The 23,574-nt window shown below is 41.6% G+C and overlaps 2 protein-coding genes across 2 annotated transcripts; one reads left to right on the forward strand and one right to left on the reverse strand.

Moving 5' to 3' along the window:
- The first annotated feature begins 327 nt into the window (after positions 1 to 327).
- LOC129725064 (delta-like protein 1) lies at positions 328 to 22,311 on the forward strand. Its single transcript, XM_055680467.1, has 4 exons — positions 328 to 614; positions 21,036 to 21,333; positions 21,401 to 21,592; positions 21,653 to 22,311. The coding sequence occupies exons 1-4, from the start codon at positions 501 to 503 to the stop codon at positions 22,174 to 22,176; spliced, it is 1,128 nt and encodes a 375-aa protein (XP_055536442.1). The 5' UTR covers positions 328 to 500; the 3' UTR covers positions 22,177 to 22,311.
- LOC129725065 (protein lethal(2)k10201) lies at positions 22,240 to 23,208 on the reverse strand. Its single transcript, XM_055680468.1, has 3 exons — positions 22,961 to 23,208; positions 22,699 to 22,900; positions 22,240 to 22,638 (listed from the first exon to the last, which is right to left on the reverse strand). The coding sequence occupies exons 1-3, from the start codon at positions 23,134 to 23,136 to the stop codon at positions 22,285 to 22,287; spliced, it is 732 nt and encodes a 243-aa protein (XP_055536443.1). The 5' UTR covers positions 23,137 to 23,208; the 3' UTR covers positions 22,240 to 22,284.
- Positions 23,209 to 23,574: the final 366 nt, after the last annotated feature.

Consider the following 23,574-nt stretch of genomic DNA (forward strand, 5'->3'; position numbering starts at 1 on the left):
CTTGGGTCAAATTGACAGTCAGTGACAGCTCATTCTGGTTCATTTTGACACTCACACAGCTTCGTATCCGTTTCTCCCTCCCAGGTAATTACTATAGACCGAACTGCCTTTGGAGAAATTTAGAACGATTCGGTTACAACAACCTAAATGAAAAAATAATAACCCAACCTCTCCTGCACGAGCGGAATGGCGATCCTCGGCTACGCAAGAGAAAGAAATTATGATCTAACATAAAGTGCCGTGCGAGTGAAATTTCCAAGAGCAGCGTGCCGCTCTGAAACCAGCAGGTTCTCCAGCTTGGGACCTCTTCGAGGCCAGTTAGTTTCACTCCAGATCCCGTCCGCGTCAAACGTTCGATCGTGTGTTCACCGCGCGCGGCCTTCTGAATAGTTCCCCACAACAACAAAAGCAACAGCTCGAGTTCCGAATTTCTCACGCCCCAACTTCGAGTTTCGAGAGTACCAAACAACGGCGGTTCTGTCCAGCTAGATGAAGCGATAATGAGCAATAACTGCTACTATCAGATCATAATTGTGGCGGTGGCGATCGGCGGCAACATCCTCAGCTGGCCCACGGCGGAAGCCGTTCGTTATGTTCCAAAATGGAAGAAACAGGTTGGAAGAAAGTTTTACAAGTTTGCTATTGCATTCGTCTTACTCATCCACCCGCGCTCCGTGTGTTGATTTCTTCTATTGGAAACCTTACCTTGCCCTCATCAAACAAGCAATCGTTTTTTTATTTGTCGATCAGTTTCACCTTTCACGTGCACGCGAGTTTGTTTGTAATTATCGATCGTCGGTAGTGTTGTTCGGTTTGGGAGGTGAAATTTTTTGTGTAGTTTCCAAAGCGATTGCGGTGATCGTTTTATTATTGTTTCATATTCGTTTGACCCCAGACCAATCGTGAGTGCAAAACTCCGTTATGATTATTGTTCCTTAGGGTGACCCCTTGTAGTGTATCTGAAGGGATTCCGGGTAGACCAGTATAATTAATATGATTAATATGATAAAAGTTCCTTTTGAAACCCAGATCAAATCGAAGCAGTACGAAGCAATTAAGATTAATTTCCAGTCACACTACTTCTTAAGACCCTTTCCCGTGAGCTCTCAAGTGCACGGCAACAGAAGCAGAAAAAAGGCAATAAAAAGAAAGCATAACCGCCGGCCGTCGCTCGCCAGTTCGTGGACGCATTTAAAAAGATCAGCGCCTTTGGGCAGTAGCCTTTCAAGATCGTCTCTGGCTGGGATGTGAATGGAAAATTTCCGGTCTTAGAAGCTAACACGAAGTTCAACGCCCGGTGAAGAACGGCAAAGACGGACGCCAACAACTGCCCGGGAAATCATTTCCCGCATGAGCGTTGATCATACGTGTACCTACCTATGTGCGACGCGGTATTAGAAAGGTTAAATTCAGCAAATCAGTGTACTGTTATATTACCCGTTCCTGCCTATCTGGGTCTCCGTCGTTTATTGATCTGCTTTGACTCTCGGCATGTCGGTTGTTTTCTGGAGAGAAAAAATATACAAATGTTGTACGCGCAGGTGTAGTCAGTAAAAGTTGCTAATTTTTTATTCCACTGTCGTGTCCTTTGCTGACGGTCACTTAGCCAACTTGGGCCTATTTCTTCTCAGCTGTTGGATATGACTCAACTGGAAAGCTTATTGTGTTGGGGTTTGTGAATATGTTGTGGCGGCATTGTTTACCTGTTTAATTATTCACCCAACGAACGAGTTTGTAACGAATGTTTCGAATGTACATAATCTCTTTACTGCTTGGTTTTCTCTTATTTGTGTAGTATAAGCCGCAAAGAAAAGTGTCAATGTTTTTGCAATTAATTGTGTTTGTTGGCATCATTAGTGAATGATTTGAAATGATTGGGAGCTGCTAGCAATTCTGGAAGTTCACGAATAACGAATGATAATTTTTAGCTACACATCTCATTTTCAACTTTTGCATAAGTAATAAGTCCCGAAATTTTTCAGAAAATTTTCAACGGTAGGTAGGTACTTCACACATGGACGTCTTTTGTTTCTTTCATAAAGTTCCTGTCTAAAATTAAGAGGAAATTGTGTAGAAAAACCAGTTTTGCACTGTAAACTTTTGCGATGATCAGAAAAGTTTTCTCACAACTGTGTAGAATGACGATATTCTGTGATGGCATTTCATAGCATTTAGTACCCGACAACACTCAATTAAGATAAAATTCTTTACTTACTTTTACTTTGTTGGCTAACGGACCGTTCACCGGTCTAGGGCCGAACGAATTAGAGATGTCCAGCTTCTTCTGTCTTGGGCAGCCGTTCTCCAGTCTCCTCGTACGTCAGCAGATCGTGCATCTTCTTCCACCTCGCACATCCACTGCGTGCGAGGTCTACCACGAAGTCGATGGTCTCATTCTGGTTCTCTACTGAAGATAGTTCTAGCGGCTCTCTCGTCAGGCATTCTGGCTACATGTCCACCCTACTGAAGCATGCCCCGCTGAATTACCTTCACTATATCAGCATGTTTGTATACCTAATACAACTCGTGATTCACGCGTCTGCGCCACACTCCATCTTCCAGTTTATTGCCAAGTATCGATCACAGAACTTTACGCTTAAAAACTCCGAGCACTCGTCGATCAGCTTCCTTCAGCGTCCATGCTTCAGGTCCGGGGTCACCAGGAGTATCAGCGTCCTATACAGCGCTAGTTTTGTGCGAGTTTGCAAACTACGGGACCTGAGCTGGTTACGTAGTCCGTAAAAGGCCTTGTTCGCAGCTGCAACTCGTCGTTTCACTTCATGGCTCGTATCTTTGTCACATGTCACAAGCGTACCAAGATAAACGAATTCGTCAACCACTTCGAATCGTTCCCCATCTATCTCCACCTCAGCATTAACACCACGGGAACTCCCACGCTCCCTACCAGCTACCATGTACTTCGGCAGAGTTAATGACAAGTCCCAATCTCGCTGCTTCCCTCTTAAAAGGTACGAAGGCCTCCTCCACGGCCCTACGATTGATACCGATGATATCGATATCGTCCGCAAAACCAAGAAGCATTTGAGAATACGTGATGATCGTACCGTTTCTTTCCACGTTGGCGCTTCGTACTGCACCTTCAAGGGCGATGCCGCCTTGAAATCCACAGGTTATCCACGGGTTATACTCGCGGAGCTTATCGAGGATCTGTCGCAGGGTGAAGATTGGATCCGTCGTGAAACGCCCCTGTCGGAAACCAGCCTGGTACTCACCAACAAAGGATTCCGTTAACGGTCGCAATCTGAAGAACAGGATACGGGAGAGCACTTTATATGCGGAGTTAAGCAACGTAATGCCTTAATAGTTGCAACAATCCAATCGATGACCCTTCTTATAGATAGGGCATGAGGCCTTCCAGCCAGTCGTTCGGCATTTGTTCATCCGCCCAGATCCTTAGTATTATCTGATGGATCGCATAGTACAGCCGCTCGTTTCCCGCTTTTAGAAGTTCGGCCGGGATACCGTCCTTCCCAGCGGCCTTGCCGTTTTTCAGCTCGCTAATCGCCTTTTTCACCTCCTCCTGTGTTGGTGGCTCCACAGCTTGTTCGTCACTCATAATCTTCATCCTGTGCCTGCTCTGCTCATTCAGCTCCTCACCGTTCAATAGCGTCCTTCCACCTGGCTGCAACCGTCGGTTTATCAGTAAGCTGGTTGCCGTCCTTGTCAATACACATGACCGGCACAGTGGAATTCCTGCTTCCTGTTGACTGTTCTATAGAAGCTCCACAAGTCGTTCTGAGCATAGCTGTCCTCTGTGCTGGCGAGCATCTGCTCCTCGTACTCGCGCTTCTTCCGACGCACAGAGAAGTAACTCAAGTAAAAACCTTCCCAAAATTATCATTGCTGTTATTTAGTAATATTTTGGGAAACATTCAAGTGAGGAGTGGAATTGGCTGGTTCGAGTATTGTATCAAAGAGTAACTCTAGAAATTACACACACAACTTTATGTTTACATTTACATAGCCTATGTGTCTTCATTAATGTTAGTGAGCAGTGCGTCTTGAACTGTCCTACAGATCAGACGTTTTTTCGGTTGCTTGTGGACTGGTCTTTGACTGCCTATAGCTTCAAAGTTTGTGTTTTGTCAGTGTGTCTTTTAAAGATTACCTGAAAGTTATTTCCCATCAGTCTTTCTCAAGACTACCTACTTTTGAATTTAACATTTGTTTTAACTTTTTTCGTATCACCTGAAATGGCTGGACGGAAAAAGAAACCTCGCATCGCTGCGGGGAGGAAAAGAGAGGCATCTCTTTCTGACACATCGAGTGTCTGTAGTGACAATCCTTTTGATATTTTGCCTGAGCAAGAAGCTGGTGAAATGGAAGTTATTAATAATGAAACTATACAAAATATAAAATCTTTAAAAAAGGAGAAAGTTCCACCTATTGTGGTAACTATTTCTTCTGAATTTAATATATTCAAAAAGGAACTTTCAACGTTTGTTTCTGACGTTAAAGTTACCTATCAAATTGGCCGTAGAGGTGAATGCCGCTTATTAGCCGACTCAGTAAAGGGTCGTGATCGTCTTGTTCAGTATTTAACTGACAAGATGTACAAATTTTTTACATATGACACCAAGAACACCAAGCCGTTCAAGGTTGTCTTGAAAGGTCTCACCAACGATCAAACCGTTGATGAGATCAAACTTACTTTAACAGAATTACTTGGCATAGCCCCTACCCAAGTAATTCTAATGAAACAAAAATCACGAGGCGGAAACAGTCAGAGAACTGGAATTTCCCTTGTTAATTATTTAATTCATTTTAACCGCAATGAGGTTAACAACTTAAAATTTTTTGAAAAAGCACATGCTTTGTATAATGTGCGTGTAAAGTGGGAAATTTATAGGAAGTATGGCGGAGGTGAAAAGCATATCACCCAATGCCGTACTTGCCAACGTTATGGCCATGGTTCCAAATTCTGTAACATGGACCAAAAATGTCTTAATTGTGGAGACTCTTCTCACAAAAAGGACACATGTCCTGTGAAAGAGAGTAAAAATTTTCGCTGTGCGAATTGTAACGGCAACCATATGTCAAATTTTTATCAATGCCCAGTCCGTTTAGCAATTGTTAAGGCAAGGCAAGGTAAACAAAATTCAATTTCTCAATTAAAACAAACTTCAAAACAAAATTCTCCAAGCGTACCAGTGACGCATAGTTTACCTACTCCTTTGCATATCCGTTTAACTTATGCACAGGTTACAGGTAGTTCGAACATTATACCGCCTAGTGTTGGTAGTTCGAAAATGACCGTTAATATGGGTTAGCAAAACAGGCTAGAAAATAATTGTACACCTATCACTCCAGCTAATATTGCTGCCGAAATTATTTTTTCTAATGTCAACTGCCTGGGGCCTATTACGGCAGGTAAACTTTCTTTTTTGCAACAGGCAATGTTCGATCTTATGAACGCCATGTTGCAGGCAAAATCAATGTTTGAAGCCATTCAAATAGGCACAAATTTTATCATTAAAATTGTTTCTAATTTAAAATTTAGCAATGATTTTAAATAAAACAATTAAAATATTAAATTGGAATTCTCGCTCATTGAAGGCCAATGAGAATGAGCTTTTTAACTTTTTAACAGTAAATAATGTGCATATTGCAATTATTACTAAAACATTTTTGAAACCTAACATAAAATTAAAATATGATCCCAATTACGTGGTTCATAGATATGATAGGATTCAGGGTTCCGGCGGTGGAGTTGCAATTGTTATTCATCGCCGAATCAAACATCGTGCTCTTCCCCATCTTGAGACGAAAGTTATTGAAACTTTGGGAATTGAAGTTCAAACTGAACTTGGGATTTTATTTATTGCCGCAGCATATTTACCATTTCAATGCACACGCGAGCTCAAAAATTATTTTAAAGGTGATTTACAAAAACTCACTAGAAATCGTTCGAAATTTTTCATAATCGGCGATTTTAACGCTAAACATCGTTCATGGAATAATTCTCAAAGTAATTCCAATGGCAAAATTTTATTCAACGATTGTTCTTCAGGATACTATTCTATTTTGTCTCCGAATAGTCCTACATGCTTTTCTTCTGTAAGAAACCCTTCAACAATTGATTTGGTGCTTACAGATCAAAGTCATGTATGAAGTGATTTGATCACACATGCTGACTTTGATTCTGATCATCTTCCAATAACTTTTTCTTTATCACATGAATCAGTTTTAAACCCTATGAGCTCTGTTTTTAATTATAACAAGGCTAATCGGGAAAGATACAAAACTCATATTGAGAGAAATTTCAATAATGAGCTTGATTTGCAAAACGAAGGAAAAGAATATTGATTCCGCTTTGGAAGCATTAAAATGTGCAATTGTTGATGCCAGGAATTATTCTGTTCCAAAGGCTCAAGTGAAATTTGATTCACCAATAATTGACGAAAATCTTCAACTTCTAATTCGTTTGAAAAATGTCCGCAGACGTCAATATCAACGTTCTCGTGACCCTGTTTTTAAAACTATTTATAAAGATTTACAGAAAGAGATTAAACATAGATTTACTCTTCTGAGAAATCAAAATTTTGAGACTAAAGTTGAAAAATTGAAACCATATTCAAAACCATTTTGGAAGCTGTCGAAGATTCTTAAGAAACCTTCAAAGCCTATTCCAGTTTCAAAAGATGGTGAACGTTTTCTTGTATCCAATGAACAAAAGGCTCAAAGACTTGCTCAGCAGTTTGAGAGTGTTCATAACTCAAATTTGAATTTTGTGAGTCCAATTGAAAATGAAGTCACACGTCAATTTGATTTAATTTCTTCCCAGAATTTTTTACCTGCAGAAATAATTGAAACTAACTTGAATGAGATTAAATCAATTATTAAAAATTTCAAAAATATGAAAGCACCTGGTGACGATGGAATCTTTAATATTCTAATCAAACATCTCCCTGAGAGCACAATGGAATTTTTAGTAAAAATTTTCAATTGCTGCTTCAAAATTGCATATTTTCCCAAATTATGGAAAAATGCAAAAATTACTCCCATTTTAAAACCGGATAAGAACCCAGCTGAAGTTTCAAGTTATCGACCAATCAGTTTGCTTTCTTCAATAAGTAAACTGTTTGAGAGAATTATTCTTAACAGAATGATGTCACACATCAACGAAAATTCAATTTTTGCAAATGAACAGTTTGGATTTCGCCATGGGCATTCCACAACTCATCAATTGCTCAGAGTTACTAATATGATACGAGCTAACAAATCTGAAGGTTATTCCACTGGAGCTGCTCTTTTAGACATAGAAAAAGCATTCGACAGTGTTTGGCGTAAAGGTTTGATTGCGAAATTGCAAACTTTTAATTTTCCAATTTTCCTAATCGAAATTTTAAAAAATTATCTTACTGATCGAACTCTGCAGGTTGTCTATCAGAATTCAAAATCTGATAGATTTCCTGTCAGAGCAGGTGTACCTCAAGGTTCAGTCTTGGGTCCAGTCCTGTACAACATATTCACTTCAGATCTTCCTGATTTGCCTCCAGGATGCACAAAGTCATTGTTCTGCGATGACACAAGCATTTCCGTAAAAGGAAAAAGTCTTCGTGTCATATGCAGTCGATTGCAGAAAAGTTTAGATATTTTTTCTTCCTACTTGCAAAAGTGGAAAATCTCTCCCAATGCTTCTAAAACTCAAATGATAATTTTTCCGCATAAGCCTAGGGCTTCTTTCCTCAAGCCAAACAATAATCACGTTGTCAAGATGAATGGGGTTATTTTAAGTTGGTCCGACAAGGTTAAGTACTTGGGACTAATTTATGATAAAAAACTTATTTTCAAAGAGCACATTGAGAGTATACAAGCCAAGTGCATCAAATATACGAGATGTTTATATCCTCTCATTAACAGGAATTTTAAACTTTGTTTAAAGAACAAACTTTTGATTTACAAACAAATTTTCAGACCAGCAATGCTTTATGCTGTACCGATCTGGTGAAGTTGCTGTTCAACAAGGAAGAAAACGCTTCAAAGGATTCAGAATAAAATTCTGAAAATGATTTTGAAGCGTCCTCCTTGGTTTGGTACACTCGAATTACATAGACTTACTGGTGTTGAACCATTAGAAGCTATGTCAAATAAAATTATTAACAATTTTCGACAAAAATCGTTGCAATCCTCAATTGCTACGATAAGCTCTCTTTATAGCCAATAAGTTAGCAATTAAGTTAGTTGTAAGTTTACTTCCCCTTTCCTGACAAGTAGGTTTAAATCCCTACGAATGATAAGTCCTAATTGCGAAAGCAAACAAATCCTAACAATTAAAATTACAAATTTCTAACAGTGTTGAGAAGTCACCATTTGTGATTGGACACACATACTCATTATTTACTAATATTTATCATAAATACTTAAGCTACTAACAAATCCCCCCTTTAAAAAAAAAAAATGTTAGTGAGCAGATGAAGTAATATGCTCGTATAATTTTCTTTACGCAAAAAGGGTAGCGAAACAAATCAAAGAATTTACCAGAAAAAATGATTGAGCAAAATATCTTCATTTTGAATTTTCAATTTTAAGCTCACCAATTATACGATGCCTCGTGGAACCTACGTAGTTTGGAAAAAGCCTTTCGTACGGAGTGTTATTAATCCGGATTATTGATTCTGTGCATCAAGATGATTTCAAGTTCACTTGAATTAGTTGAAAATCATTCACTAAACTATTCTCATTTAATCTTTGTTGAGCTGAAACTCTGTTTTAAGGATGTTTTTCATTTCCCATGTACGCGTGAACACTTAACGTCAAAATTTGTCATAATCAACATTTTTCAAACGGGTCGCAAACTTCAATCCGGACGTTACCGGATGAGATATTTGCATTTGTGTTCGTGTTCGAATTTGTGTTCGTGATGTTATGAACTTCCATTCCCCCGATGATTATATGATCGGATTCCGCGAGATTTGATAACTTTTTTAATATTGAAAACGCTCGAAAATACGTAAAAATCACTAATTTCGAAAACTTCTTAACGGAGAAACTATAATTTTTAATTTCGGAATTTCTATCAACCGGTTTATCAGCATTGAACATAAAGAACTCAATTGCAGCAAAATATTGATCATTTGTCATTTTTTTGACCTCTGGCACAACTTGTTACTATAAATGGTTCGATTCCCAAAAAAATGCTTGAAAATTTGTCAATGTTTACAGCGCTCCCAGCATATGATAATACCTTTTAACGTTAATCGAGTGATGGCATTTTGTGAAGCATTTATATGAGCTGCAGAAAAAAAAATATAGCGGCACCAAGAAGCGACAAAAAACTTTTTTCTTATTTTGGCCAGCTTTTTGTTCTAGTACCCTCTGTGCGACGGTGCGTTTCACAGTCATCCTAAGACGAAGCAGAAGAAAACAGTCGTTTGATGACGGCAAATGCCCAGTGCATTCCAGACTCAATCCAATGTCCGCGAGCAAAATTTGCAACAGCAGTCGTATACAGTCAGGTTTTTTATACGCGGTTTTTTACGAGGTTTTTTACGTGGATTTTTGAATTAACGTGTTTTTTTACGCGGATTTTTGAATTAACGCGGTTTTTTTACGAGGTACGTATCCCCCGCGTAGAAAAAAAAAACCTGACTGTATAGTTATATCACAGACTAACAGACATAACACGTCGAACAAATTTTAGTACTTTACGTTAGTAACACTAGCACCATCTGCTGTCGTGTTCGCACTGCGTCATGTATTTCGACATCAGCGCAGCGTTACAGCATGTGTCAAATCGGGAACTACAAAATATGTATGAGATTGCATGACAGCACCCCAGACGACGTTTTCGCGCGATGACTGTTATTCGATTGAAAATTTGATATGAACGTTTTTTTGTGGCGATGGAGCTAGGTTCCAGTGTTACATCTGTTAATCTGTGGTTATATATAGTTCGATCGCGGCAAAAAAAACGACTTACTTACCAATCAGACGAGAGCCGTGGTGTCTCGTGCTGTATTAAGAATTTGTCGCCATGTTGCTCGGTTTTGGGCTGTGTTTCGCCAGTTCCCCAGGCGTCTCATCACCCGCAAGTCTCCTTCGATCTGGTCGAGCCATCGGTTTACCTACAAACGGCCGAAACACGAACGGCCGAATCACAAACGGCCGAATTTCAAACGGCCGAAATAACAAACGGCCGAATCTATCAAACGGCCGAACCACGAAAGGCCGAATCATTCGAAAGGCCAAAAAATCATTGATAATTAATGTTGATTCAAATGAAACCCGAAATTATCCACCTAGCGGTGAAACCCAGCCTCTTTCATTCGAATTTATTATATGTTAAAACAGATTCACACGATTTCTATAATTTCGGGTGAAATTCTTTTTCACTCTAAGTAACAAATTTTTGGTAGCCAACAGCACAACTATACCGAACATTCAAAACTTTACATTCACACACATATGAACTTATATTAACACATACACACAAAAATAACAATAAATAAGAAATTGATCTTGGTATAATCGAAACGTCACTGTACTTATTTATAGGTCAGAATCGATTATATAGACTCGATTATATATGGACTATTATGGATTATATATGGACTATTATGTATCATTTTAGGTTCGATTATTTATAGAAGGAATTTTTTTCTTTATTTTAAATATGGCTTATCTAGAGCTGAAATGTTGTAAGAAAACGTCCATAAAATACGTAATGCTTGAGGACAATTTTGGCTATTTGATTCGATAAAGTATTACCACCCAGGCGAAAAATTCTGAGAATTTATACAAAAAAGATGGTTTCGAAAATATTTATTTTGTTTCCTTGTTCATTGTTTCCGTTCTCTAATTGTTCCATAGAATGAAAAAAAATTGAAAATTGATTTTGTTAAAAATTCAATGCAAAACACTCGTGGCCTTCGGCCAACTCGATTGTCCGGGGCGCGCGCTGTCCTTACTCGCTACCGCTCGTTCGGACGTAAACTAGGGGATCGCCCCTATGCTTCAGTAATCCGGGCAATCCAGTAGATCAGTTGTTTGCATGCGAGAGGCCGCCGCTTCCGACGGCGGCCCTCTCGGCCATCGGACACCGCGGCGGCTTAGGGCCGCCTTGGTTCCTTGCCCTCGATTATGCGGCAGAGACGCATTGATATCTTTTGCAAACAGAATGTTCAATGAAAAAACTAGTTATTTTACACATTTAAGGCAAGTTTTCAATGTTTTATTCATTGTTTGATGTTTCTTTAAAAGTATGCAGTATGAAATAGCTGTAACATAAAAAATGACAAATTAAAATAAAATTCGGCCTTTCGTGATTCGGCCGATCGAAATTTCGGCCTTTCGTTAGTATTGGTATAATTCGGCCGTTTGAAACTCAGCCGTTTGAGATTCGGCCGTTTGTGTTTCGGCCGTTTGGAGCTATCCCGAGCCATCGTGCACGCTGCGCCCCTCTATTTCTGGTGCCGGCAGGGTTGCTGGAGAGAAGTGAATTCACAGGGTTGCCGTCCGGCATCCTTACGACATGGCCGGCCCACCGCAACCTATTAACTTTCGCCAGGTGTGCAATGGGATTCTCTCCAAGCAGCGCGTGTAGTTCGTGGTTCATACGCCCTCGCCATTCTCCGTCGTCCGTCTGTACTCCACCGTAGATAGTCCGTAGCACCTTCCGTTCAAAAACTCCAAGAGCGTTAAGGTCCTCCGCGAGAAGCGTTGTTGTCTCGATCCCGTAGAGGACTACCGGTCTTATCAGGGTTTTGTACAGTGTCAACTTCGTGCGTCGTCGCACTCGATTCGATCGAAGTGTCTTCCGAAGTGAAAAGTAGGCACGATTTCCTGCCTAGATGCGTCTCTGGATCTCTTTGCTGGTGTTATTGTCGGCGGTCACCAGTGACCCCAAATACACGAACTCATCGACCACCTCAAGCTCATCACTGTCTACAGAGACTCGAGTTGGGAGGCTGATGTTGTTCTCCTCGGAGCCTCTCGCTCGCATGTATTTTGTTTTCGACGCATTTATCCGCAGTCCGATTCGTCCAGCTTCGGCTTTCAGTCGGGCATAAGTTTCCTCCGCCGTCGCAAAGTTACGTGATATGATGTCGAAGTCATCTGCGAAAATTGTGCCCCTCGTGTCGATGCCCGCCCTCCGGATCAAACCCTCAAGGGCAATGTTAAACAGCAAACAGGAAAGTCCATCACCTTGTCTCAACCCTCTGCGCGATTCAAAGGGACTCGAGAGTGTCCCTGAAACACGCACGTAGCACATCACTTGCGCCATGGTGGCTCTGATCAATCGAGTCAGTTTATCCGGAAATCCATAGCTGTTCTCGATCGACTGTATCATAAGCCGCCGTGAAGTCAATGAAGATGTGATGTGTGGGCACGTTGTACTCGCGACATTTCTGTAAGATCTGTCGGATTGAGAAGATCTGGTCCGTGGTGGCACGGGCTCCCATGAAAACCCGCCTGGTACTGACCCACGAACCTCCTGGTTAAAGGTGATAGACGACGGAACAGGATCTGTGAGAGTGTTTTGTAGGCGGCATTGATAAGCGAGATACCGTGGTAGTTGCGGCACTCCAGCTTGTCGCCCTTCTTGTAGATGGGACAGATGACTCCCTCCATCCACTCGTCTGGCAGTTTTTCCTCCTCCCAAATCCTCGGAATGACCCAGTGCAGCGCTCTAGCCAGCGCCTCTCTTCCATGTTTCAAGAGCTCGCTCGGCAGTCCGTCTTTGCCTGCGGCTTTATTGTTTTGAAGTAGAATACTTCTCTCAGGAAGTTCGGCTACATAGGGATGTGAAATGAAAATCTAAAACCGAAAAAAGTGAAAAATATGTCCAATTTCAAATGCTAATAAATCGGTTAGTATTCGATGGATTTCCTTCGTTCTTGCAGCAATAGATTGGAAAATCTTCTAAGATTCTTCCCAAAATAAGATAATTGTAATTTTATTATTCACACTATTGTACTATTGAAGCCGCTCATAGGGACGAATGACCGTTTGGGAATAAAGTCCCTTAAAAAGAAATCAATCAATCAAGAAGCCGCCCATAATAGTTCTAGACAGCGACAACAGAAGTCGTCCTTCCTTAGCAGCAGCACTAGCCCTGTGGTTGGTCACCGAGTCTCAGGAGCAGCGCGGTTCTTCTCAGCGTGTGTCGTCAGACTGCCATTATTCCCCCCGTGTTGGGGCAGCATAAAGATTGCCATTAGGAAATCAAATTTTGAACATCAAAATGCCTTTTTCAAGGCGAATAAACAAGTCATTGAAAGTTAATAATTTTTGACAACGCAAGCAAGCGTTCTGTGTTGGATCCTAGCAATTTAAATCTGTCGCGCCCGTCTGATTTACTGAATGTGAAATAGCTTCCACAGTGCATGTTGTCCGTGTATCTTAATTCCCCCACTGTTAGAGCAGCTCAAAGGTTGCGATCAGCAACCGATTTTGAACCACAGCAGATATAAGCACTCAGCAGTAACAGAGGATAGCAGTGGGTTGCGCCTGTGGCTGCCTTCAAATCAAACAAATCACTTGCCCTGTGGTTGGTCACCACGTCTCAGGCCTCTGCCAGGCTAAACACCAACGCGAGCGATCGGGCGAAATTTTTGCCGTACATCAGCCGGCACTTCCTCTAATGGAAAAGTTGGATCATTTTGTTCAGAAGAATTTTACTGTCGGTAATATTACAGAGATGCGATTGCATTATATCCGATATGGAATTGAACAATTGTTCTTTTGAGGACAAATATTGTACTGAAATCATCCAAACGATGATTTTATTGAAAATTTGTTCGACGTGTTATGTCTGTTAGTCTGTGGTCGTGTCTAATTTTCAATGTGAAAACACCTTTCTATTGAGTTGGCCGTGCGCATTAGGCCTCTGCCAGGCTAAACGCGAAAAGCGGCGCGAACCGATTCGCCCGGCCGAACGTTAATGTACAGCAGTAAGTAGAGCTGTACATTAACCTACGGCCGGGTGAATAGAATAGAATTCCTAACTACGATGCCGTTCCTGAATGCGAAACCACTATTTTCCTGCTATCGGAGCATCCTTGCCGGTTGAGGGTTTCGGCCTTCCTCCGGTGAAGCTCTGCCTTATTTCGGCAACTACACAAGCATTCTGGATTTTGGCAATCAAAACTTCTGCTGGCTATCTGATTTTCAGTGTGAAAACAGCCTTTAACTTTGTTATCAGAGTGCCTGATTACGATTTGGTAGTATTGTTTGAATTAAATGTTTACAAAGTTTTACAATATTCCTCTTTCTCCCATTCAATAAAACAGGTAATACGATGCCTTCGTCATACGCAAGTTCACCACTCCCGCTATCGGCGTAACACAAAGATGCAATCAGCGTCATATCCGATTTATTTTTTCAACAACAAACTGTCCTTTTTAGGACAACCAAACAAATGAATTGAAGATTTAAAATTTTCTCGTTCTGAGCTTTCACCAAAAGTTAATTATCTTAGTTTGAATTCACATGTACATATACTCTGACTGTTGAAACTTGTTTGCGCCGCAAAGGGTTTGTACTTTTCCTGTTCAGTGAGGTCGTATTTATATGTGCAAACTGAAATTGAGTAGTACTTCAACTTCATTTGCACAGAATTTTCAATACTGCCAATGAGCGGTCAACATTTATTTACTAGAAAAAATGACTGGCACGCAAGCAGCCGGGTTAACTCTCTTGTAAAAGTATTCTACTTCAACCTTGCGGTCGTGGCTTTGCACACAACCCTCCTGTGATTTTTGACGTTGACTAACGTCTATATCGAAGTTGGGCCCCTGAGTTTGAAAATCTAGTAATTCAACCAGGGAAAACCAGGGAAAAGTGGTCAGGTTTTGAGCGCTTATTTTGCAGTCATCTACAATCAGGTTTTCGAGGTTTTGGCATCAATCGATCAGAAATTCTTTTACGGTTAAATTTATGTAACAAAAACAAACTATTTTTTGAGATACACTTTTGAAAAATTGGTAATCAATATCGATTGCCTAAATCACACCGCGCAGCCAATCACTACCTCTCTTTCCAAGCACAGTCGACACTAACGGATACAATCGATCTGACTTTGTTGTTATTGTTGTTGTCACTTTCTGTTTTCGATGTTTATGCTGCTGCTAGCGGAAAAACCTTGCAAATATGCATCTTTTTGTTGGTGTTAATTTTACGACAGCGGCCGGCGCCCCATCATTTTAATTCCAAAACCGCACCAGTGACATGCGGACGCTAGGTGATAGCAGCTGAAAGGAGGAAAGACAAAAGAGTACCGGTCATCTCGTGCCGGTTTCACCCGTAATGCTGGTGGCTTTCAGTAGTAAATGGCTACTGCAAAACACTTAAATGGCTGGAATCCTGGACGGACTAACCAGAAAGCAACAATATAATCGGCAACTGGCACCTTTTGGTGCCTCGAAATTTTGTTACAGAAGCGGCTAAATGAATTTTCTGTTTTACCAAATGCTGTTGCTAGCGGAAAAAACCTTGCAAAAATGCATGTTTGCGTTGGTGCTAATATTACGACAGCGGCCGGCGCAGCTTTCAAGAAACATTTGTCTCTACCATTTCATCATCTATGTAGCCCCTCCTTCTTTCTAATTATCTGACGAAGCCTTGGTATAAAACGTATCGTTCGAACATTTCACCCCATCAGTTTCATTACTAAACCGTACCGGTTACATACGGACGCTATCTTGAAAGAATTCTGGACGGACTAACCAAAAACAAGGATATATTCGGCAACTGGCCTCTTTTGGTGCCTCGAAATTGTGTAATAGAAGCGGCTAATTGAATTTTCTGTTTTACAAAATGCTGCTGCTGGCGGATAAAACCTTGCAAATATGCATCTTTTTGTTGGTGTTAATTTTATGACAGCGGCCGGGGCGCTCATTCGCCCGGCCGAACGTTAATGTACAGCAGTAAGTAGAGCTGTACATTAACCTACGGCCGGGTGAATAGAATAGAATTCCTAACTACGATGCCGTTCCTGAATGCGAAACCACTATTTTCCTGCTATCGGAGCATCCTTGCCGGTTGAGGGTTTCGGCCTTCCTCCGGTGAAGCTCTGCCTTATTTCGGCAACTACACAAGCATTCTGGATTTTGGCAATCAAAACTTCTGCTGGCTGTCTGATTTTCAGTGTGAAAACAGCCTTTAACTTTGTTATCAGAGTGCCTGATTGCGATTTGGTAGTATTGTTTGAATTAAATGTTTACAAAGTTTTACAATATTCCTCTTTCTCCCATTCAATAAAACAGGTAATACGATGCCTTCGTCATACGCAAGTTCACCACTCCCGCTATCGGCGAAACACAAAGATGCAATCAGCGTCATATCCGATTTATTTTTTCAACAACAAACTGTCCTTTTTAGGACAACCAAACAAATGAATTGAAGATTTAAAATTTTCTCGTTCTGAGCTTTCACCAAAAGTTAATTATCTTAGTTTGAATTCACATGTACATATACTCTGACTGTTGAAACTTGTTTGCGCCGCAAAGGGTTTGTACTTTTCCTGTTCAGTGAGGTCGTATTTATATGTGCAAACTGAAATTGAGTAGTACTTCAACTTCATTTGCACAGAATTTTCAATACTGCCAATGAGCGGTCAACATTTATTTACTAGAAAAAATGACTGGCACGCAAGCAGCCGGGTTAACTCTCTTGTAAAAGTATTCTACTTCAACCTTGCGGTCGTGGCTTTGCACACAACCCTCCTGTGATTTTTGACGTTGACTAACGTCTATATCGAAGTTGGGCCCCTGAGTTTGAAAATCTAGTAATTCAACCAGGGAAAACCAGGGAAAAGTGGTCAGGTTTTGAGCGCTTATTTTGCAGTCATCTACAATCAGGTTTTCGAGGTTTTGGCATCAATCGATCAGAAATTCTTTTACGGTTAAATTTATGTAACAAAAACAAACTATTTTTTGAGATACACTTTTGAAAAATTGGTAATCAATATCGATTGCCTAAATCACACCGCGCAGCCAATCACTACCTCTCTTTCCAAGCACAGTCGACACTAACGGATACAATCGATCTGACTTTGTTGTTATTGTTGTTGTCACTTTCTGTTTTCGATGTTTATGCTGCTGCTAGCGGAAAAACCTTGCAAATATGCATCTTTTTGTTGGTGTTAATTTTACGACAGCGGCCGGCGCCCCATCATTTTAATTCCAAAACCACACCAGTGACATGTGGATGCTAGGTGTTAGCAGCTGAAAGGAGGAAAGACAAAAGAGTACCGGTCATCTCGTGCCGGTTTCACCCGTTATGCTGATGGCTGTTGGTAATAAATGGCACTGCAAAATACTAAAATGGCTGGAATTCTGGACGGACTACCAGTAAACGAGAATAATCGGCAACTGGTACCTTTTGGTTCCTCAAAGTTTTATAATAGAAGCGGTTAACTGAATTTTCTGATTTACAAAATGCTGTTGCTAGCGGAAAAAACCTTGCATAAATGCATGTTTGTGCTGGTGTTAATATTACGACAGCGGTCGGCGCAGCTTTCAAGAAAAATTTTTCCTTACCATTCCATCATATACTTAGTTCCTCCTTCTTTCTAATTATCTGACGAAGCCTTGGTATAAAACGTACCGTTCGAACATTTCACCCCATCAGTTTCATTACTAAACCGTACCGGTTACATACGGACGCTAGGTGTTAGCTGAAAGGAGGAAAGACAAAATAGTACCGGTCATCTCGTACCGGTTTCACCCGTAATGCTGGTGGCTGTTAGTAGTACATGGATACTGCAAAATACTAAAATGGCTGGAGTTCTGGACGGACTAACCAGTAAACAAAAATAATCGGCAACTGTCACGTTCTGGTGCCTCGAAGTTTTGTAGAAGAAGCGTTGCAATTTCCTTTACTATTTGTTTTAATGGAATATAAGAATACGGTAGTCAACGTCATGCGGTCGTGTCTTGAGTACCACCCTCCTACTATTTCAGCTTCCCGATCTCACGAAGAACTTCGTGAATATCGGGGGCTGGTACTCGGTCATCCGCTGCAGGTGCTCCTAGGTCAGTTCTTGCTCCGCTTCTGTTTACTGTTTCGTCATTCAGGTGTCCATCGAAGTACTCCTTCCACCTGTCGACCACCTCGCTGGCTTCCGTGAGAAGGTTCCCATCCGCGTCGTTGCACATGTCGGCTTGCGGCACATAGCCTCTGCGGGACTGGTTTACCTTCTCATAAAATTTCTGCGTTTCACTGGCACGGTATAGTTGCTCCAGCTCCTCATGCTCACGATCCTCTTGCTGGCGCTTCTTTCGTCTGAGAATCGTGGTCATGTCGTTCCGTGCCCGTTTGTAATTGGCCTTGTTCTCTCTCGTTGACGTTGACCTCGCAAAAGAAACGAACGACATGGTTTTTGTAGCACCGGTCTGAAGCAGTTACATGAAATGCCCATGGGCGTAGCCAGAATTTCGAAATGGAGGGGGGGGTATCAAGTTCTTAGAAATTTTAGAGGTTAAAAACTGGAATTTTGGAAGAGAGAAATAAATACTAGTGTTTAGTGGTTGTTACATCAAGGCAACCAGTTAAAAGTTGTCCTTGACATCAGACTGGAAAATTTGATCATTCTATGTCCAACCTCGAATATAAAGAGATGTAAAAATTCTTTAGTTCATTTAAACCTTTGGACATATAATTTTGGCGACGAAGATCTCAAGTACCCGCGAACGTGGCAGAAGATAGAGTTGATCAGCAGCCGCAACCGGGAATCCGAGATATGATGGCGGCCCAGCAGCAGCAGCCTCAGTATCAAACCCCGGAGCTGATTTTGGAGTCCCTCTCATCGAACATCACCGTGTTTGTCTTCGACTAAGAAAACGGAGTTACGTTCGGACGGTGGTTTAACAGCTACCAGGACCTCTTCGAGAACGATGCAGGCCAGCTGAACGATGCGGCGAAGGTACGTCTACTTCTCCGGAAGCTAGACACCCATTCGCACAGCCGCTATTTCAACTACATCCTGTCAAAGCTTCCCAAGGACGTAAAGTTTGAAGACAGAGTCAAGATTCTCAACAAAATCTTCAGGCATCAAACGTCAACGTTCCGGAAGCGGTTCATGTGTCTTTTCACGATTGTTGTTAACCATCTGCCGATGAAAACTCAGCAAGCAGAGAGCACTCAACCGCTTCCAAGTTCTTACGGTCTGCCAAACTTCCGACTCTCCAACACAATTGTCAACTTCGTAAAAAAATTACGCAACTTTCGGTTTTGCGCTTGAACTCTTCGAACGACATGCGTATTACATTAGTGAGATGCGACAAGGACAACGCGTAGGCAGGCGCACTATCTTCACCGAACCGTGTATCCAGTGACTCAGTGAGGTTACAAGGGAATCAAGGTAAGGAATTGTCATAGCTCGGTTCCAATACTCCAAGCTAGTTGCTGCAGGCAGATTTGCCGATACTTTTGCCGCTGCAATGTTCTTGGTAGATTAACTGAAAAACCTGTGAAATTCCACGCAACATAGGGCAAGCATTTCAATCAATAATTTTCGATCTGGCTCATACTTTACACAGATGTTTCTATGGGCGAAAGATGTCGTTTTGTGCTGTTAGGGTTATTAAAAACAAAATTCTGCACCATGTAAAAACCTGAAGGGAGGAGGGGGGGGGTAATGCTAATAATGAGTAAGCTGTTGTGACTGCTGTACTCCTATAGCGAATTTCTTCATTCACAGAGCCCACCTGGGGCTACCTGGCATCTCTTTCTTGCATCGTAAATCACGATATCGCTTCTCTATTTCTGCGTAGTTTTCCACTGACTCCGTGGAATAGAAATTCACTATTATTCTAGAAATTCTAGAAAAAGTATTCGATGCCAAAAGACCTAATCTTTCTGAGCTGCGAGTATATGGTATGAAGGTTGTCTTGTCCTAATAGTCAGTAGGCAGAAGTGGGGTGCGAAATCCGAGCCAGAAATTTTGGAGTTTCGAGTCTATGTTTCGAGGACCATGGATCGGGTTAGTCAGCCGAGATGTCATTTTTCTGAGCGAGGAAGCAGATACACCGATTCGGAAAGAGCCGAGTTGAGCGAGTAGTGATAGTGATAGCATTATGCACAATTCCTCCTGCAGGCGATAGTTTCACCGTCTGAGGGTTACCGGCGAATCCGCATCTTTAATATCCTTAAAATCAAACGTGTCATCCATCAAAGATTATGATTCATGTATTGACCCATCTGAATTGTACTCTCCGCACAAGCAATATGCCTCAACAAATATGTTTCAAACTTAATACAGAACGGATTCAAAAGTAGAAATAAGCTTACACTATTTACACTATCTACCTCCGACGTTGAGCAGCGGTATGCCGTTCTTATGTTTCACGCAAAACCGTATTCACTCTTTGCGCACTTTTAGATCTTTTGGTAATTGATATAGGTGATGACAACAAGAGGATCCTCGCAATGTGGTCAGGCGCAGCGACAGGGAGCATACACTTCTAACAAGTATACCGATTATGAGATGAGAAAATTACATGGAACAACCCGAGGAATTTGTGAAAAAGAAGGATGCCAAGATTTATGCGAAATTGCGGCGAATGGACCAGAAACGCTGCAGCTTCCATTTCATCTCATTCAGGTGTTCTTCAATCAGCCTAGAAAGGCGGATAGATCAAAGGACGGGAGGATTACAAGCACCAGCAGTCATGCTGGATCAACAGCGTTTCATCGATAACGAGCTACCTCGGAGGAAGCGCAATGGATGGCGGCGGGAATGATCTTACGTAACCTGGAAGGACAAAGCAGTTTAAACTGGTTTACTTGAAGCAAAACGACAGAGCATTCGAAGAATTCAATGATGCAGATTAGAACAATGACCTGGATTCTGCGATAATCTAAGGATATTGGATATTGATTTGCGACACCATTTTGAAAAAGAACAGGTGGAGCTTAAAGGTAATGGGCTGCAATACGTAGAATCTAAGCAGCAGAAGGCGGATGTTGTGATGAAGACGATTACTGAACAGAAGTTTTTTGTTTTTTGATAAACCCTCAGTTTACTCTAATGGTTGCTACAAACCACACATGTTTCTCTTTATTCCCAGGCCTGTGAGCTACCTTCCGCACAGAACGAGTACTCGCATTACGTGTGCGACGACAATGGCGACGTCAAGTGCTTACCCGGATGGACCGGGGATCTGTGCGACGTACCAATTTGCAAGAAAGGATGCGATCCTCTGAACGGATACTGCAAGCGACCGAATGAGTGTCGCTGCAAGCTTGGATTCTACGGGGATAACTGCAATCGTTGCATTCCACTGCCCGGCTGTCAGCATGGCGGTTGTCAAATGTCCTTTGAATGCGTTTGCCATAAAGGCTGGGATGGAATCTTCTGTTCTGAACGTAAGTATTGTTGTGAAATACTTCCTGATTGGGTTATTAATTACCTACTTTCATCGAATGTATTCAGCAATCTGTCGAGAAGACTGTCATCCATCCCGTGGATACTGTGAAAAACCGGGCGAATGTCGCTGCCGTTTGGGATGGTCAGGCCCCACCTGTCGGGCCTGTCAAGTCCTACCTGGATGCCAACACGGCACGTGTACGAAACCACTAGAATGCAAATGTCTGCCTGGCTGGACCGGAATTCTATGTCAAACGCGTAAGTGTCCAGTAAGTTTGCATTTGGTTTAGACTCTATTCTATGTACTATTTATTACAGCAATTTGCGCTAACAACTGTAGCCGTGACCATGGTTACTGTCGCCGTCCCGGCGAGTGTCGTTGTCGTGTTGGCTGGATGGGAGATGAATGCAGCAAGTGCCATCCCTACCCTGGCTGTAAGAACGGCGACTGCCGCAGACCCTGGGAATGCAACTGCAAGCCGGGTTGGGGAGGAATGCTTTGCGACGAAGAGTTAAATTATTGTGAAAAGAATCCCAACACTTGCCAGAACGGCGGAAAATGTACTTCTATGATAAAGGACGATGGTTTCTATCGATGCGAATGCCCATCTGGTTATAAGGGAATGCGCTGCGAAATTTTGCCGCCATCGATGATGGTCAGTTCGACAAGCACAACGGTGGCTACTACGAGTACTACCGAAATGGCCGACAGTCCGGAGGAGCAAGAACACGAACAAATGACCAGCTTGAGGCTACAGATCGGGAATGTAACGACGCAATTTCCCGACGATGATGACTTGAGCGATGAGTTCAGCGCTGAAGACGTTGATAACGAAGCCTAAATGATGAATCAAAATTTCTCTAACACGAAAGAGCATTTACTTATTTATTATTTATGAAACATATTTATTAAACAAAACAATTAAGCTGCTAGACCAGTAAACTACTTGCTATTCCTTCGGAAGACTTTCCAACAAGTCCACGACCATTTTATTGCTTTCCAAAATATCAGTCTTCTTATCAGTTTTTTGAGATTTAAACGACCTTACCTTAGAGTGGCCAAAGTTGAAATTCTTTGTGCATTTGGGAGCGACTGCTGTGTCCGCATCCATCGCTTGCTCAACTTCCATTTCAATCGAAGTCGACTCGGTTGGAGAAGATTGTTGTTTAGATTTGCTCTTTTGCGGCGGAATCTGCTTATCGAACCGAAAGTTATGAGGGAATTTATGCTCCTTAATACAGTGGTCACGTCGTTCCGCCGGATTCGTACTTCGCTGAGAGCACTCTTCTAAGAAACAGGCATACTAAAACGGTTTATAAAAATGTTACTTTAATTTTTTTAGACTGTGCAATAATAAGCCTACCATCGGATGTTTGCCCGTTTGAACCTGTGCCGCAAAATAGGAGTCGTGTGTTTCCGATAGATGCAAATCAAGGAGGTGACTGCTCGGAAGCGTTTTCCTGCACTCTCCACAGGAGTACCTATGCTGTGCGTTGTAGTGGGCTTCATAGTCCTGCACCGAGAAAGAACTGTACTGGCAGTTCGGAACATTACATACTATTGCCCTGGTTTTATCAATAAACATTAACAATTTTTCTCAGGAAAATTCTAACAAAACTACTTACGGTTCTTCCGAAGGATCACAACTCCTCACGTCCACATCGCTCAGCACACCAAGTCGGACGAATTTTTTAAGGTAGTAATTACCTTCACAGAAAAACTCATCGTTTTTCTCCCGGTAACCGGTTCCGTAACGATTAAGTAGTTCCTTAACGGCTTTTGCCGGTGTGAAGCTCGCCATTATCAATGCAATAATTTGCGCTTTTGGTATGGTTTGTTTTGTTTTTGCGCCTCCCGTTTCTATTTTGTCCTTTTGTCGATATAAAAATATCGATATATTTTTCGATGTCAATAAGCTAAATCTAGCAGACGCTAGAGGTCTCTTCTTGAGCTACCAACCAGAGTCTATGTGTATATAGAGTCGCGCGAAGAGAAAATCTATCGTTTCGGCAACACAGTTTCTGTGCCGTTTGTTGCCAAGAACTATACAGTTCTGTTTTTCACCATGCCTAAGCGAATATCATTTTTTGAAATTCTTCACAAGGTACACAGTTTTGGAAGATTACACCGGTAATGTTTTGTTAAATTTGAGTGAACCAGTGTACAGGTTTAATGTTGGATTGAAATGTGTAGGTGAAACTTCGGAAAAACACATATTCTTTATTACGCTCAATTACAA

This window comes from Wyeomyia smithii, chromosome 2 (genome assembly GCF_029784165.1).
Source record: "Wyeomyia smithii strain HCP4-BCI-WySm-NY-G18 chromosome 2, ASM2978416v1, whole genome shotgun sequence".
Taxonomy (NCBI): Eukaryota; Metazoa; Arthropoda; class Insecta; order Diptera; family Culicidae; genus Wyeomyia; species Wyeomyia smithii.

Excerpts from the sequence above, each read along its gene's own strand:
- LOC129725064 (XM_055680467.1), top strand. The coding sequence starts at position 501 with ATGAGCAATAACTGCTACTATCAGATCATAATTGTGGCGGTGGCGATC. Across the intron at positions 615-21,035 it reads TTCCAAAATGGAAGAAACAG|GCCTGTGAGCTACCTTCCGC; the intron begins GTTGGAAGAAAG and ends CTTTATTCCCAG. Across the intron at positions 21,593-21,652 it reads CGGAATTCTATGTCAAACGC|CAATTTGCGCTAACAACTGT; the intron begins GTAAGTGTCCAG and ends TATTTATTACAG.
- LOC129725065 (XM_055680468.1), bottom strand. The coding sequence starts at position 23,136 with ATGGCGAGCTTCACACCGGCAAAAGCCGTTAAGGAACTACTTAATCGT. Across the intron at positions 22,901-22,960 it reads TGTGATCCTTCGGAAGAACC|GGCAATAGTATGTAATGTTC; the intron begins GTAAGTAGTTTT and ends TGATAAAACCAG. Across the intron at positions 22,639-22,698 it reads AAACGGGCAAACATCCGATG|TATGCCTGTTTCTTAGAAGA; the intron begins GTAGGCTTATTA and ends AAACCGTTTTAG.